At 32.7% G+C, this 13,702-nt stretch overlaps 7 protein-coding genes and 2 non-coding genes across 9 annotated transcripts; 3 read left to right on the top strand and 6 right to left on the bottom strand.

Moving 5' to 3' along the window:
• Nucleotides 1-241: 241 nt before the first annotated feature.
• ASI2 (Asi2p) lies at nt 242-1,189 on the bottom strand (the record flags this gene model as incomplete). Its single annotated transcript, XM_020191707.1, has 1 exon — nt 242-1,189. One exon carries the CDS (start codon nt 1,187-1,189, stop codon nt 242-244), a length of 948 nt encoding a protein of 315 aa, XP_020048367.1.
• A 461-nt stretch (nt 1,190-1,650) lies between these two features.
• Nucleotides 1,651-2,778, bottom strand: ASCRUDRAFT_33351 (uncharacterized protein; the record flags this gene model as incomplete). Its single annotated transcript, XM_020190418.1, has 1 exon — nt 1,651-2,778. The coding sequence occupies one exon, from the start codon at nt 2,776-2,778 to the stop codon at nt 1,651-1,653; it is 1,128 nt and encodes a 375-aa protein (XP_020048368.1).
• Nucleotides 2,779-3,568: 790 nt separating this feature from the next.
• On the top strand, nt 3,569-3,652 carry ASCRUDRAFT_t47. The gene has a single exon. It is a non-coding gene; the product is annotated as a tRNA-Gln (tRNA).
• Nucleotides 3,653-3,754: 102 nt separating this feature from the next.
• ASCRUDRAFT_t49 lies at nt 3,755-3,828 on the bottom strand. The gene has a single exon. It is a non-coding gene; the product is annotated as a tRNA-Asn (tRNA).
• A 232-nt stretch (nt 3,829-4,060) lies between these two features.
• Nucleotides 4,061-5,676, top strand: ASCRUDRAFT_75280 (BAR and SH3 domain-containing protein). The gene has a single exon (XM_020193003.1). It carries the CDS (start codon nt 4,223-4,225, stop codon nt 5,528-5,530), a length of 1,308 nt encoding a protein of 435 aa, XP_020048369.1. The 5' UTR covers nt 4,061-4,222; the 3' UTR covers nt 5,531-5,676.
• A 478-nt stretch (nt 5,677-6,154) lies between these two features.
• On the bottom strand, nt 6,155-6,928 carry ASCRUDRAFT_26834 (undecaprenyl diphosphate synthase family protein; the record flags this gene model as incomplete). The annotated part of the gene is made up of 1 exon (XM_020189972.1): nt 6,155-6,928. A coding segment is annotated over one exon (774 nt), but the record flags the coding sequence as incomplete, so codon positions are not given.
• Nucleotides 6,929-7,780: 852 nt separating this feature from the next.
• Nucleotides 7,781-10,153, top strand: ASCRUDRAFT_33491 (clathrin adaptor, mu subunit; the record flags this gene model as incomplete). Its single annotated transcript, XM_020190435.1, has 5 exons — nt 7,781-7,956; nt 8,008-8,354; nt 8,691-8,939; nt 9,015-9,460; nt 9,917-10,153. 5 exons carry the CDS (start codon nt 7,781-7,783, stop codon nt 10,151-10,153), a joined length of 1,455 nt encoding a protein of 484 aa, XP_020048371.1.
• Nucleotides 9,887-11,006, bottom strand: VPH2 (Vph2p). Its single transcript, XM_020193004.1, has one exon. It carries the CDS (start codon nt 10,849-10,851, stop codon nt 10,177-10,179), a length of 675 nt encoding a protein of 224 aa, XP_020048372.1. The 5' UTR covers nt 10,852-11,006; the 3' UTR covers nt 9,887-10,176.
• Nucleotides 11,007-11,992: 986 nt separating this feature from the next.
• ASCRUDRAFT_75285 (uncharacterized protein) lies at nt 11,993-13,049 on the bottom strand (the record flags this gene model as incomplete). Its single annotated transcript, XM_020193005.1, has 1 exon — nt 11,993-13,049. A coding segment is annotated over exon 1 (179 nt), but the record flags the coding sequence as incomplete, so codon positions are not given.
• Between the last annotated feature and the right edge of the window lie 653 nt (nt 13,050-13,702).

Below are 13,702 nucleotides of genomic sequence, written 5' to 3' on the forward strand. Positions count from 1 at the left end.
AGTAGCACAGGGAACACTGAAGATGGGATTGGTGCTTCTGGTGCTTCTGGTGAGAGCGCTGTGTTTTAAAGTTGTTGTTCTTTAAGACGTGACATCCGCAGTTCCGCCACGTTCCGCGCTCAGGGGCAGATCCGGCCAAGGACGCTCTTTTGGGCGTGCCAGCCTCAGAGAGCAAAGAAAGAGAAGACAAGAAAGACAAGAAAGAGAATAAAGACAAGATAATGGCATCGAAACTATTTCACTAGAACACGCCATTGCTTTTCTTGATGGCCTTGAGCAAGAAGGTGTAGAGCTCGGTCCATCTCGAGTGGATGATTAGATACAAGCAGAATGAGTAGAACAATAGTCCAGCTAGTAGGTAGAGTGAAAACGATGCAGAGTAGACCAGGAAGAAAACCACTGTTACAGTCTTCAAGAGGAGTGGGTATTTCTGGAAAAAATCAAAGTAGTTTTCTAGTATAGCATTATTGAATCTGATTAACAAACTAACCTCAACAAAACCCCCATTGTTTTCAATAACACTCCCGCTGTTTTGCTCATTTCCATTAGCAGCTTTATACGTTTCATTTTCCTGGTTCAAATTTATAAATTCTCTTGTAAATCTCAATATTGTAGTGGTCAAGCTATTGCTTAGTGTTTTGGATAAAATTCGAGTCTCGTAAAAATTCCCATTATCACTATTCCCACTATTTTCATTATGATTGCTTAAAATTAATAACTGACTTGGCGATAAAAATAAATAGTTAACAAAGTCTCTTATAAAGTCATTGGAAAATGTAGCGATATTAAATAAATCCTTTGCTGCTTTGAAAAAAAAGATCGGTAGTATTACTAATCCAAAGATATCAATTAAATTGTTTAAAAAACTTCCCTCGTCATTAAAATTATTATTTCTATTAATTAAATCTAATCTATCTTGATAGTCATCAAACATCACTATATCTGGCATGTTGTTATTATTATCATTTTCGTTATTATTAGTATCATCGTTTTCATCATTTTCATCATTTTCATTTTCATTTTCATTTCCATCTCCAATTTGATTATTCAAAGTAGCATTATCTTGATTTTGATCATCTTGATCTTGGTTTTGATCTTGATCTTGATTTTGATTAGTTTGATTGTAATTCCTATTAATCCTTAATAAGAGCTCTCGATTAAGCTCATCTAAAGCATCTAAATTTGACATATCAATTGTTTTTATGACTGCAATAAAACCAAACTGATATGAGTTATTTTGAATTATAGATATCTCTACAACCAATAACTATTAATGCAATTAGTGTAAGTAATCTAATACATTACCAACTTTCTCTTTTAGCTTTGATAGTCCTGTCCAGGGTCACAAAAAAGAACATTCCCATTTGGGCCGAAGTAAGCTGATGGGTTAACGTTGTTATATTTAATAACGCTGAAAGAATAAGTAATTTAGACTTTATGAGATAACTACTAAATATGATATTTTTAATAATAAATTGAATATTTGTATATATAAGCATAATGATAAGCATAAGAATAAGCATAAATAAAAGAAAGGGAAAAAAGAAAACTAAATAAGATGTATAAAAAATAATGTAAAATTGATTTAAAAGAAGCAAAAGAAATAAATGAATAAACATCAATTGATAATTGATAATTGATAGCTAATATCTATTTTGCTTTAGCGTATTCTTCATCACTAACAACCATCTCTTTCCAAGTTCTGCCAACATAATTTTCTAAATCTTCAACAAATTTCATAATCTTTTCCTTTTCAAATAATTTTCCATTTTGTTGATCGTTAAGAACTTTTTCTCTTAAATATTTGGCTCTTTCTTCAATTAATTTCATTCTATAATCAATCCATTCGGTGTAGAAATCGGTATATCTAGAACCAAATAAAACTTCAGGTTTAACTGTATGTAAAACGGATTCTTCGTGTTTCAATGGATCTGCTGCGACATAAGAAGAGACGGCTGTTAATCTTTCAGTATAGCCTAAAGGTTTTGGAGCAATATGCTCAACTAATCTTCCTTGTAAAACAGTGCAGTAGCCCAATTGAGGACCCTCTACTGAAACAACTTTGCCATTACCTAATTTGATGATGGTTTCGCCACCAATCATTTTTTTTGTATCAGACAACATTAGAACGGCGACAAATGGGTATGAATCATAGTGCCAGCCAACAATTGAAGGAATCATTTGTTCTTTACCGAAGAATTCACCTTTGTTTATCAATTCTCTATTGTGAGCGATAGTCTCTTGTTCAGCGTCATCAGGATTTTTCATTGCAACATTAGTATGAGCGACTTCATAATCCATGACAATTTTTAAAGGAACACCAGCCATTGAAGAAACGGCTTCAATTGACTTTGGATGTTTCCAAGCTTCATAGGTAAAGGGACAGCTTTCTCTCGCAAAACCTCTAACGCTACCGTCTAGACCAGAACTTGAAGTAGGAGAGATTCTTGCAAATTGCAAAAAGACATCCTTACGTAAGATTTCAGCTCTCATGATATCAACGGCTTCTTTTGAAAATAAAGGAAATGGGGCACTTGCACCAATAGCAGAAATTTGTTTTTCATTTTCTAAACCAAATTCTTTCATTGTAAATCTTTTTGTTTTTTCAACATCTTCTTTTTTAAAAATGATGTGTTTTTCAGGGTCAAATTTGGTATTAATGTCAACACCATCCAAAGCTTTATACAACGCTTCAATGTTTTCAGTGTATGATTGTTCACTTATTGCTTTGTGAATGTTGTTGTTGTAAATGTTAGAGAGTAATTCAGCAGTGGCCATTTCTAAGAAGGTTTGAGGAAGTTTGAGGAAGATTGGAAAAGACTTGAAATATCTTTAAGAAGTTGATTATTTAGTAAATTAATGGTTATTAATTATTAGGTGATAATGAAATAGCAATTGAAAAGCAAGAGGAAAAATGATGATATTTATAATGTAATTCAGAGATATAATTTATTATATCTTGAGATGAGAAAGATAATTAAAACGATTAAAACAATTTGCACACCATATAATGGATTTACCTTTCATTTCTCATCTATCACTTTCTTGATTATGGTTATCACAGTGATAATTAAAAATTCTGATTTCAAAAAAATGGGCAAATAAACTTTTTAGTCAGGAAATCAAGATTTTGAATTACTGGTATATGTATTGCTAATGTTAATTGATAATTGGAAATAGCTATGGATTTCCTTCAACTCTAAATTTAAAAAAGGACGTATGGTTAAAGATTATATTAAGCGAGCAGAGCTAATTTGATTTCTCCATGGCTTCTTAAGCTTTCTTATCATTTTTGCAAAGATGTACATTGTTGCACACCAAAAATTGCGAAAATAAATTCAAATCTTTCAGAGATTTCAGAGATTTAAGTGAGTGGAACAGATCAGATCACGAAAAAGATTGCATTTAAACCGAAAAGTTCGGTCACTTGGAGACGATCTGATCAAGAGCTGTGATACTGAAAGAGCAAAGTAGCTATCGCCTGCCCAACACAAAGGACACGTGAAAAGCAAACTGAGCTAGATTAAGATAGTAAGAGATTGTGCGGAATTTAGAAGCGCACGTGTGCGGTTGTATAGTGTAGTGGATATCACTTTCGGTTTTGATCTTCAGAAGCCTCCGAACAACCCCGGTTCGAATCCGGGTACGACCTGGATCATCCAATTTGCTTTTGCAGCACAGAAGTTTAGACCAAGCAAAAGCAGCACTGGATGCATCACAATCATTCTTGTTGAATAACAGACAAAAAAGCAGACGACCTCGGAGAGGATCGAACTCTCGATCTTGAGATTAACAGTCTCACGCCTTAACCAGCTTGGCCACGAAGTCGCTTTGCAATCACATGTTTTTGTGTGTAATACACGTGCAAGCAGCAGCGCAAAGCGGGCGGTGTTTCCGCAGTAGAAATGGCTGTGTTTCTTGCGACATTCTGGCTGGATTTCATATTCCGTTCCATGTGAAAGACGCATTTCATGTTGTTGGCTTTGCTTTTTTCTGAATCCAGTGAGCTGGAGTGTGCTACATGTATTTATTCTCCATTTTTTGTTCCACCTCTTCATCCCTTTATCTGTATTTATCTTACTATCTTTTATTACATTTTACTATATTTGGTTTTTCAATTGATTGACTAGTGATTCAAGTCTCCGTGTTTATTTTTCTTTTCATTACATTTGCAACGGTTTATTCCAATTGCGCATTATCAAGTGTTAATTTTTAGTTCAAAATGAGCTTTAAAGGGTTTAGTAAAGCGATTAGCAGGGGACCACAGACTTTCCGCCAAAAAATCAATGTGGGCAATAGTACAAGCGATGATATATATCTTGATTCTGAAAGGAGGTTCAAAGAAATTGAAACAGAAACCAAAAAATTAAGCGAGGAAAGCAAAAGATACTTTGCTGCTGTCAATGGAATGTTAGATCACCAAATTGAGTTTTCTAAAGCTATAGAAGAAATCTATAAACCAATCAGTGGGGTTCCATCCAATTCCAATGTGAATTCAAACTTACTTATAGCTGAAGATAATCCTCAGGGCATTGAAGCGAGTGAAGCCTATCGTGCAGTGGTTATTGAATTGAAAAGCACTTTGGCTCCCGACTTAGAATTAATTCAAAATAGAATCATTAACCCATCCCAAGATTTACTATCAATTATCACTTCAATTAGAAAGATGTCAACTAAAAGAGAACATAAGCGTGTTGATTTAGATCGCCATTTAAACACTTTTCAAAGATATGAAAACAAAAAAGATCAAACCGCCAAGGATATTGAAAAATTATCAAAAGCCCAATCAAATGTTCAAATAGCTCAGGAAGAATACGATTACTATAACAATATGCTCAAAAACGATCTACCAATTTTCTTCAAATTAGAAGCAGATTTCATTCAACCGTTGTTCATTTCATTTTATTATATGCAATTGAATATTTTTTACACTTTATACAACAGAATGGAAGAGTTGAAAATTCCATATTTTGATTTGGATTCTGATATTGTTGAATGTTTTAACAATAAAGTTGGTGATGTCCATGAAAGAACACAAAATATCAAAATCGTCAACTTTAAAGCTGATCATGCTAGAAACAAGCTAGAAATTGCAAAAAAGAAGTTTGCATCGAAAAAGGAAGAAGCTGATGCTGAATATCAAACCAATCAATCATCAGGTTACTCGCATTCCTTTTCCCATTCTCCTCTACCTGTTTATACTCCCCCAGCTTCCTCAATTGAAACCAATCAGCCAACCCAAGTTGCTCAGAATAACCCACCAAGCTACGATCAAACTTATTCTGCTCAACCACAAGAAAAGAAAAGCTATGCTCCAGCAGTGGGCGGAAGACCAGCAGCGGCACCAAGAGCAGTCGAAACATGCACTGCATTGTATGATTATGCAGCACAAGCTGAGGGAGATTTGAGCTTTAACGCCGGTTCAGTGATTGAGATTGTTCAAAGGACGTCGGATTCAAATGGATGGTGGACTGGGCAATTGAACGGCCGAGTTGGTGTATTTCCGGGAAATTATGTTCAATTGAATTGAATAGAATTGACTGACTTGGATTGAGTTTTCTGTTTTTGATTATTGAGTTGTTTTTTTTTATATACATCATTTTTTTTCTATTTTTATTATTATTATTATTATTATTAAATATCGATTTAATGCATTGATTTATAATTTAAATTTATTAAATATCCTTGAAGAGTAATGAGGTAAGATGAAACGCGATTTGATAAGGTGATTAGAGATGAGATCAGATAATTAAAGTTTTCTCACAAAATCACAGGGAATCGCAGAGAATCACAGAGAATCGCAGATAATCGCAGTTTTTATTATTTTTTTACAGAGACAAAAGATATTAATTGGAAGAGAACAGGAATATTTATTGAAAGGTTAAGAAAGTTAGACTTGAAGGATTACAAAATAGAAAAGAAAAAAAAAGAGGTGAAGAATATATAATATATAATATATAATTGTACAAGCTAAAAAGTACTAGCGAAGGTTAATAAGATAGATATAATGGTATTATGATGGTATTGATAAATGCAATTATTTATCAGTAACAGAAGCAAAAGGGGGAGGTGTTGGTAAAGAATCCAAATCAATTTTCTTTTCTATATTTTTGTAAAACTGTTTTTTATTAAACAAGGATAATTTGGATAAGTAGTTATTTCTATTATTGTTATTTAATACTTTTTCATCTTCAATCATCAAAGTCTTGTAATAGCTCCATTTGAATATGATTTTAAACATTTGCCAAAATTTGAAATCTGGCCATAAGAGATTACTGAATTGGATATCAGAATTTTGATGAGATTGCCATAACATGAAATCAGATAATCTTGTATGGCCAGAGGTTCTCACCAAAATGTCAGAGTTTTGGATATCAGGCCCGAAATACATGTGGTCGTTTAATAAGTTTTCATCAATTTGTTGATAATCAATTTGTTGATTTGAATATAAATCAAGAACCGACTTAATTGAGTGAGTTATATCATCTCTTGAGGTGTAAGCAAAACAGATGTTCAAATTAAAAGTAGCATAGTCCTCAGTGACTTTCTCTATTTTCTCCAAGTCAACTAGCACATCCTTTGGCACCAATGACTTATTACCAATAATTCTAATTCTGACATGAGATTGATGAACGAATTGGTCATTCTCGGTGATTTTCAACAATTTTGATTTCAATAAATCGAACAAAGTATCCACTTCTTTTTGAGGTCTGTTGAAGTTTTCAATTGAGAAGGCGTAGATTGAGACAGACTTGACACCCAATTTGAAGCAGCATTCTAAAGTCTCAGTTAGCGACAAACATCCAGCAGAATGGCCATCAGTGAGAGGGAGCTTCCTGTTTTTGGCGAACCTTCTGTTACCATCCATCACCAAAGCAATGTGTTTGGGGACCGGGCCAGTTCTTATAGCAGAAGCTAGGAAGTTTTTAGCCTGTGTCTCAAAAAACTTTTGAAGAGAATTGAAGCTTGAGAGCATTTTTGAGCTAAGATAACGATCAATTGATGACAAGTGTGAATTAAGCGCCGACAGAAAAGAAATAGTGATGGTGAGAGGAAGAGAACAATAGAGGGGCAAGAAGGCCTATTTATACACTTGCAGCGCCAGCTATACGAGCACCACAGGTCCCAGGTTCAGGGATTGCGCGCATACGAATTGATTCTGCTGGCGAGAAGAAAATCCCTGCTGCTGAGGCCCTCCACGTCGTGGGTCTGCAATGCCACCTCCACCTGGTTGTACGTCGTGAGGATCCGCGGGTGGTGCCCCATCAAGTGGCTGCGCATCGCGATCTTGGTGAGAAAGCTCCACGTTGACTCGAAGTCCCTGAGCACAAACTTCCTCTCAATCGCCTGGCAGTTGTTGAGCAGACAGAGCTGCCACTCGCCAGTGCTGTTCAACTGTTGGAGCTTCTCGCTCACCTGCGTTTGGCTGAGTCTAAGCAACGGGGTTTTAGCGTTTTTGAGCATCTTGAACAGTATCAAAGGTACCAGCAGTGTCAGCAGTGTCAGCAGTGTCAGCAGTGTCAGCAGTATCAGCAGTGTCAGTGGTATTAGATGTATAACCAGGATGAGAAAAGAACTGGAAAAAAATGCAGCAAAAATAAATAGTCAAGTGGAAAACAATCCGTAGCAGTGGTACACGCATGGTGTGAAATACATATAACATATATATGCGTATAATAGCATGGAACAACATAACACCCACAGTTCTGCTTCGCTGTAATCCTTCTCCAGAGCCACCTTCAGTTGAAGATATAATAGTTTGCAACTACTTGCTTCTTCGATGGCCACTGCAATATATATTCTAGACAATGAGTTCAATCAGCTAATATCCAGATCCTATCGTTCTGGCAATTTGCCCGACGACATAATTGACAATTTCAGATTGAAGCTTAACTACTCAAATCTAAACTTACTACCACCTATATTCCAGATCAACTCTATCAACTATCTATACAAGTTTTCCAATAATATAATCTTTCTCATAATAATTGCTGACAACAATCTTAGAAATGACAACGATACCTCTAGCACCTCTGTACCAAACAGCTGCATGAAGACAAATATAATGGTTCTATCTTGCTTTCTATCTAACTTGATTCAGATTTTGAAAAATTATTTCCATGTGTCTCATTTAAATGATGAATTAATTAAAGATAATTTTGTCTTTCTTTATGAACTATTTGATGAAGTTATGGATTTTGGATTGCCTCAAATAACTGATTATCAGATACTAAACGAGTTTATCAAAATTAAAAAAAATTTATCTTTACATTCAGATAACGATCTCACCTTTGCAAATACTGATATCGATAATGGCATTAATAATAAAAACAAAAAAATAAAGAAAAATGATAGTCATAAACATAAACACAACTACAATGATACTGATTCTGATTTCGATTCTGATGATGAAAATAATTTGGGTGAAAATAATACTTATAAAATTAATAATAATAACAATCGAAATAGTATATATAGTAATCAAAATGATAGATATCAAAGCTCTTCATCTTTTCTTAACGATGACTCACCATCAAATAATTTTGATAGCAATGGAAATAATAATAATAAGAATAAGAATAAAAATAAAAATAAAAATAAAAAAAAGAATAAAAATAAAAAAAATGGTGTCGATAATAACAATTATCAAATCAATGAAATTGACTCGAGAATATATAAAACTTCAACAGATTCAATATCTTGGAGACCAAAGGGTATCTTTTATAAGAAGAACGAATTATTCATTGATATAGTTGAAGAAATTAATTTGTTTATAAATTCAGATTCAAAAATAATAAATCAATTCATAAATGGCAAAATTTTAGTAAAATCGTACTTAAGTGGTATGCCAATTTTAAAACTTGGTTTAAATGAATTTTTAGCATCAATCAACTTGAAACAACAACAAGAAAAACAAGAACAACAAGAAAAACAAGAGGGTCATAATAATAATAATAATAATAATAATAATAATAATAATAATAATAATAATAATAACATCCACAGTTATATAGATAGCTTTAAACAAATAAAATTTGATAATATAAATTTCCATCAATGTGTTGAATTATCAACATTTACAAATAATAACATAATATCGTTTATTCCTCCTGATGGAAAATTCAAGTTATTATCTTACAAGATTAATGTGAAAAAGAAACCGTTAATCAAGATATCCAATATCAAATTTAGGTTAAAAACAAAGTTGAATTGCAAATTTTTATTAATTTATTTAGAATTATCATCATTTTTCAAAAAGAATTTGGTTGCTACAAACGTGGAGATAATAATTCCAATTAATATTAAAAAGTACAAATTGAATTTGATTAATGGAACACCCAGATTTAAAACTCAAATTGGCAATGTGTTTTTTAATTTAGAGAAAAATTCCATAATTTGGAAGATTTCATCATTAAATGGAAATAAGGTTTTTAAAATGATAAGTGAATTGCCGTTATTAGTCGATGAGAATTATGAGAATTACGAGAATTACGATAAGAACTATGATGAGAATCATGATGAGAATCATGATGAGAATCATAATAAATATCATAATGAAGATCATGACAATAATAATCATAATGAAGATCATGACAATAATAATAATAATAATAATAATGATAATAATAACAAAAAGTTGAATAGAAAATCATATTATGCAAACAGTATATACACTTCTAATGATTTAAATAGTATTTATGATAAGAAAAAGATGAATATTGATGAAGATTATTTGTCGTCGAGCACAGATGAAGATGAAGAAGATTTTGAAAGGTATCAAAACTATTTAAATTATAATAAGGCGAATAAATCGTTGAATGAAAATCAAAAAGCTATAAAAGAATTACAAAAAAAGATTAATCATGAAAAGAAAAAGATTTTGCGGTTGAATACAGTGTCTAATTTCAAGAAAAAGTTGATTAATGAGGAGTATAATTTAGATTTGAATTTCAAAAAAGTGATTCAATTGAAGTTTGAGATTAAAAACTTTACATATAGTGGATTGAAGGTTGATTATTTAAAAATTGATGAAGAGTTGTTGAATTATCAATCATTCCCCTGGGTTCGGTATAAGAGTATTAACGATGAGTACTTTTTCAAATACAATGATGATGATAATGATAATGATAATAATGGTAATAAAGTCGTTTAGTATATATATATATATGTATATAATTATAGAACAGTTGACTGGATGATTTTTTTGATTTCTTTTTTCTTTCTTTCAATTTGTTTTGATTCATTAATTTTTCGCAAGTAGGAATTATAGACAACAACTTCAGCTATTAGGATTAAAAAAGAAAAGAATAAAGATAATAGGACTCTGTAGGAGGTGTTGATTAAGCCACTGGAGGTGTTTGTCCAGTACCAAACTGAGTAAGCTACAGAAGCAACAGTTACAAAGATGTTTATAATTGTGACCAATTGACTTTTGATTTCCTTTGCTAGAATGTTGAATTTAAAAGGAGAAGTGGTGTTGGGATTGTCGATGGTGTTGATGTAATCTAGGTTTATGATGGAAGTTTTGTTATAAATTGATTCGTTAAGATTTTTGTTTTTGATTAATATTTGGTATTCTCTCTCTAGCAAGGAGTTTTTCAAACGATTTGAATGATTTATAAAAGAGGAGGTTTTTTTGATTGAAGGTTTTTTCTTAAATTTGAGAGATAAGTTGGATAGTATTTTAAATTTAAGTTGGTCATTTGAGTGGTTATTCAATTGGAATAGTTTAATTAAATCATTGATTGATATGTAGTTTTTACTTATTAAAAGAGTCTTTAAATGTAGTGGTATATTTGAATTATTAATTAATTGAATGATATCGTTATCTAACAATACTTTGGACAGCATTTTATAAAGAGAGAGAGATAGAGAGGTGATGAAAACAAGAGTAATTAAGATTTGATTATGAGGATTGGAATGAAGATTTAAAGTTGATTTTAATGAGAAAAAAATTAATGAACAATTACTAATGAAATAATAAACAATTGTTGATAATATCGATTTCCAGATATTGTTGTTGATGAAAATTAGGTTTGTTTAATTTTTCAGAAAATTTATTGGATTGTTATTTTTTTTGTGCGCATCAAACGATGATTTTTGTATGCACGAAGAATACGGTAAAATGTAAGCACTTATGTAATCAATATGCACAATATCAGTAATATATGCGGCAAGACATGTGGCTGACTAAGAATTCAACATGTGGCGGACCACAAGGGTTTTTCCGAAGTCAGATGGCAGATCTAAGTTTACCACTAAACAATAGGAAGTGAATACGCGATACAGCAGGGCGTAACTTGATCGAGCACAGCAGCCTGAATAGGAAGTAAACCTCGTGGGGCGCCGAGTAGGGCTATACCAGGGCATCAACCGCCCAGCAGGAGACAGAACAGGCCTCAGTTCTGAGCAAGAGCAGTAATTGGCTAGCAGACGGAGACAAATACGCACTGATGTTTCCCGCACCCAAGCCCTTTGATGGGGTGTTGGGATGGAAAAGAGGCGGTGAGTCACGAGACTGGAGCTTCTTGTTGGGAACAAGAATGGACCAATCAGCGCAACGCTTGTGGTGGTCGAAGATTTTGGGATTGCAGATGAGTGTTGGAAAACAGTCTAGCGAGACCGATAAAGTGCAAGAATTTTTTCAGCTTGGTCGCAACACCACAAAGTGTAGAACAAGGCAATTGCATAATTTAAAAAAAAAAAAGAAAGATAAACAAGAAAGATAAACAAGAAAGGAATGAGGTGGATTTGCAGTGAGAAAAGTGCATTGTTTCCCTGAAGCAGCACAAGAAGCTCAAAGACTGCGCTTAAATGGGTTCCGCTCTCTTATGGCAATCTCAGGCAAATCTCAGAAAAAACTGAACAGTTTTAGACATCGCTAGCTGGCTTGTCGGAAACCCAACAGCATGGAGCATTCCCCGCTTGTTGTGGGAGAGCCGTCCATTTCTGTCAAGATTTCTGTTAGCGCAGGCGACTGAGTATGTGGTAACGGGATTGAGTGGATGAGTAACTGAGGGTCTGGCCCAACGCTTCAAGGTTTCAGCATCTCCCTGCAGAAGAACCGTGTTAACAGGACGTGGTGGATGCGGTGCTTTCCGGGTAATAGAAGTATAGATGCTGGAAGTTGCGTGAAGAACGCGTTTGCGTGAGGGTTTTGGGTTTCGGCTGAAGGCACAGGAAGTGGCAAAAGAGGAAGAGGACAAAGAAGAAGAAGAAGCAGAAGAAACAGAAGAAACAACCGAAGTAGCAGCAGAAACAGCAGAAGTAGCAGAAGTAGAAGAAGCAGCAGACACAGAGGCTTTGATCTGAAATTGCTCGCAAAGACTGAAGCGACGATCGCCAACAATTAGTAGAGTGAAGTATCAACCAACCAACAACCAACAACCAACTTCAACAAATCACTAACTTCAAACCACCTCAATCAACAACTAATAACCAATAACCTGCTTCACCAACTAATAGCCAATCATCCAGCTCTGGCGATTCTGGAGTCTTGCTTAAACAGTATAATGACCTGAGTTTTATGTTTAACTCTGCTTCCTCCAAACTTAGAACTCTCATTTCACTTAACCAGATTCCAAACTCCATAACCAAAACCATCAATAGAATCTCCAAAAGAATATATTACAATCAGATCCATAATCACAATAATCACAACAATCACAACAATCACAAGCTCTATCCTCAACTTATCACCTCTCATTTTTTTCTTCCAGCTTTTATCTTGTGGACCTCCTTTGACTCAATCAATCCACCCATAGAAGGATTCAGCATCTTTAGTTATTTAATATTTATTATACTTTGCTTTCTTAAATAATATCTTCCAAGTTTAATTACACTCCCATTCATTCTCAAATTCAAAGTCGACTCCATATTGTTTTATTTACATCTTCATCTCATTTTCATCTCATTTTCATCTCATTTTCATCTCGTTTTCATTTCATTTTCATTTTTATTTTTATTTTCACACTCATATTAATATTAATATTCATATTCTTTACTTAACCCTAATTATTCTATTTATCATAAGCTACTTTCAATAATTCAACATTATTTTTATTCTTTTATCAATATCATATCAAAACAATCAATACCAATATCATATCATATTATATCAACATTAACATCAAATATAAGATATCAAATATCAAATATCAAATATCAATAAATAATATCAGTAATATTAATACTAATATTATTATTCTTATTTTTATTATATATTCTTTACCACTCATTTCATTCCATTTCAATTCTGTTTCTTTTTTCTTTCTTCCTTTCTTTATAAATCCTTTTATATCCTTTCTCATCTCTCATCTCTCTCCTTTTATTTTTATTTTCATCTTCATTCCCAGGGTTGTTTTTTTTCTTCCTTTTCACCTCACTATACTACTTTTCACTTTATCTAATTTGTTTTCACTTCATCTCTAAAAATCTTATTATTCTTCTAATAATTCCTTTGTTATTATCAATATCATCATTATTCTCCTTTTGATTTGCTTTTTCCTATTTCTTTTTGATTTAAAATTCTATTTCTTTTATAATTTTATTTATTTTTGAAAAATCAAAAAATTTAGGCACAATTAAAAGCAAAATTATAACAAAAAAAAATGGATTTGATTCAACCTAATAATAATAATAATAATAATAATAATAATAATAATAATAATAATAATAATAATAATAATAATAATAATAATAA

Source organism: Ascoidea rubescens, assembly GCF_001661345.1.
Source record: "Ascoidea rubescens DSM 1968 unplaced genomic scaffold ASCRUscaffold_4, whole genome shotgun sequence".
NCBI classification, from domain to species: Eukaryota; Fungi; Ascomycota; class Saccharomycetes; order Ascoideales; family Ascoideaceae; genus Ascoidea; species Ascoidea rubescens.

Bases quoted from the DNA above. Each gene is read 5' to 3' on its own strand.
- ASCRUDRAFT_75280 (XM_020193003.1), top strand. From the start codon at position 4,223: ATGAGCTTTAAAGGGTTTAGTAAAGCGATTAGCAGGGGACCACAGACT.
- VPH2 (XM_020193004.1), bottom strand. From the start codon at position 10,851: ATGCTGTCCAAAGTATTGTTAGATAACGATATCATTCAATTAATTAAT.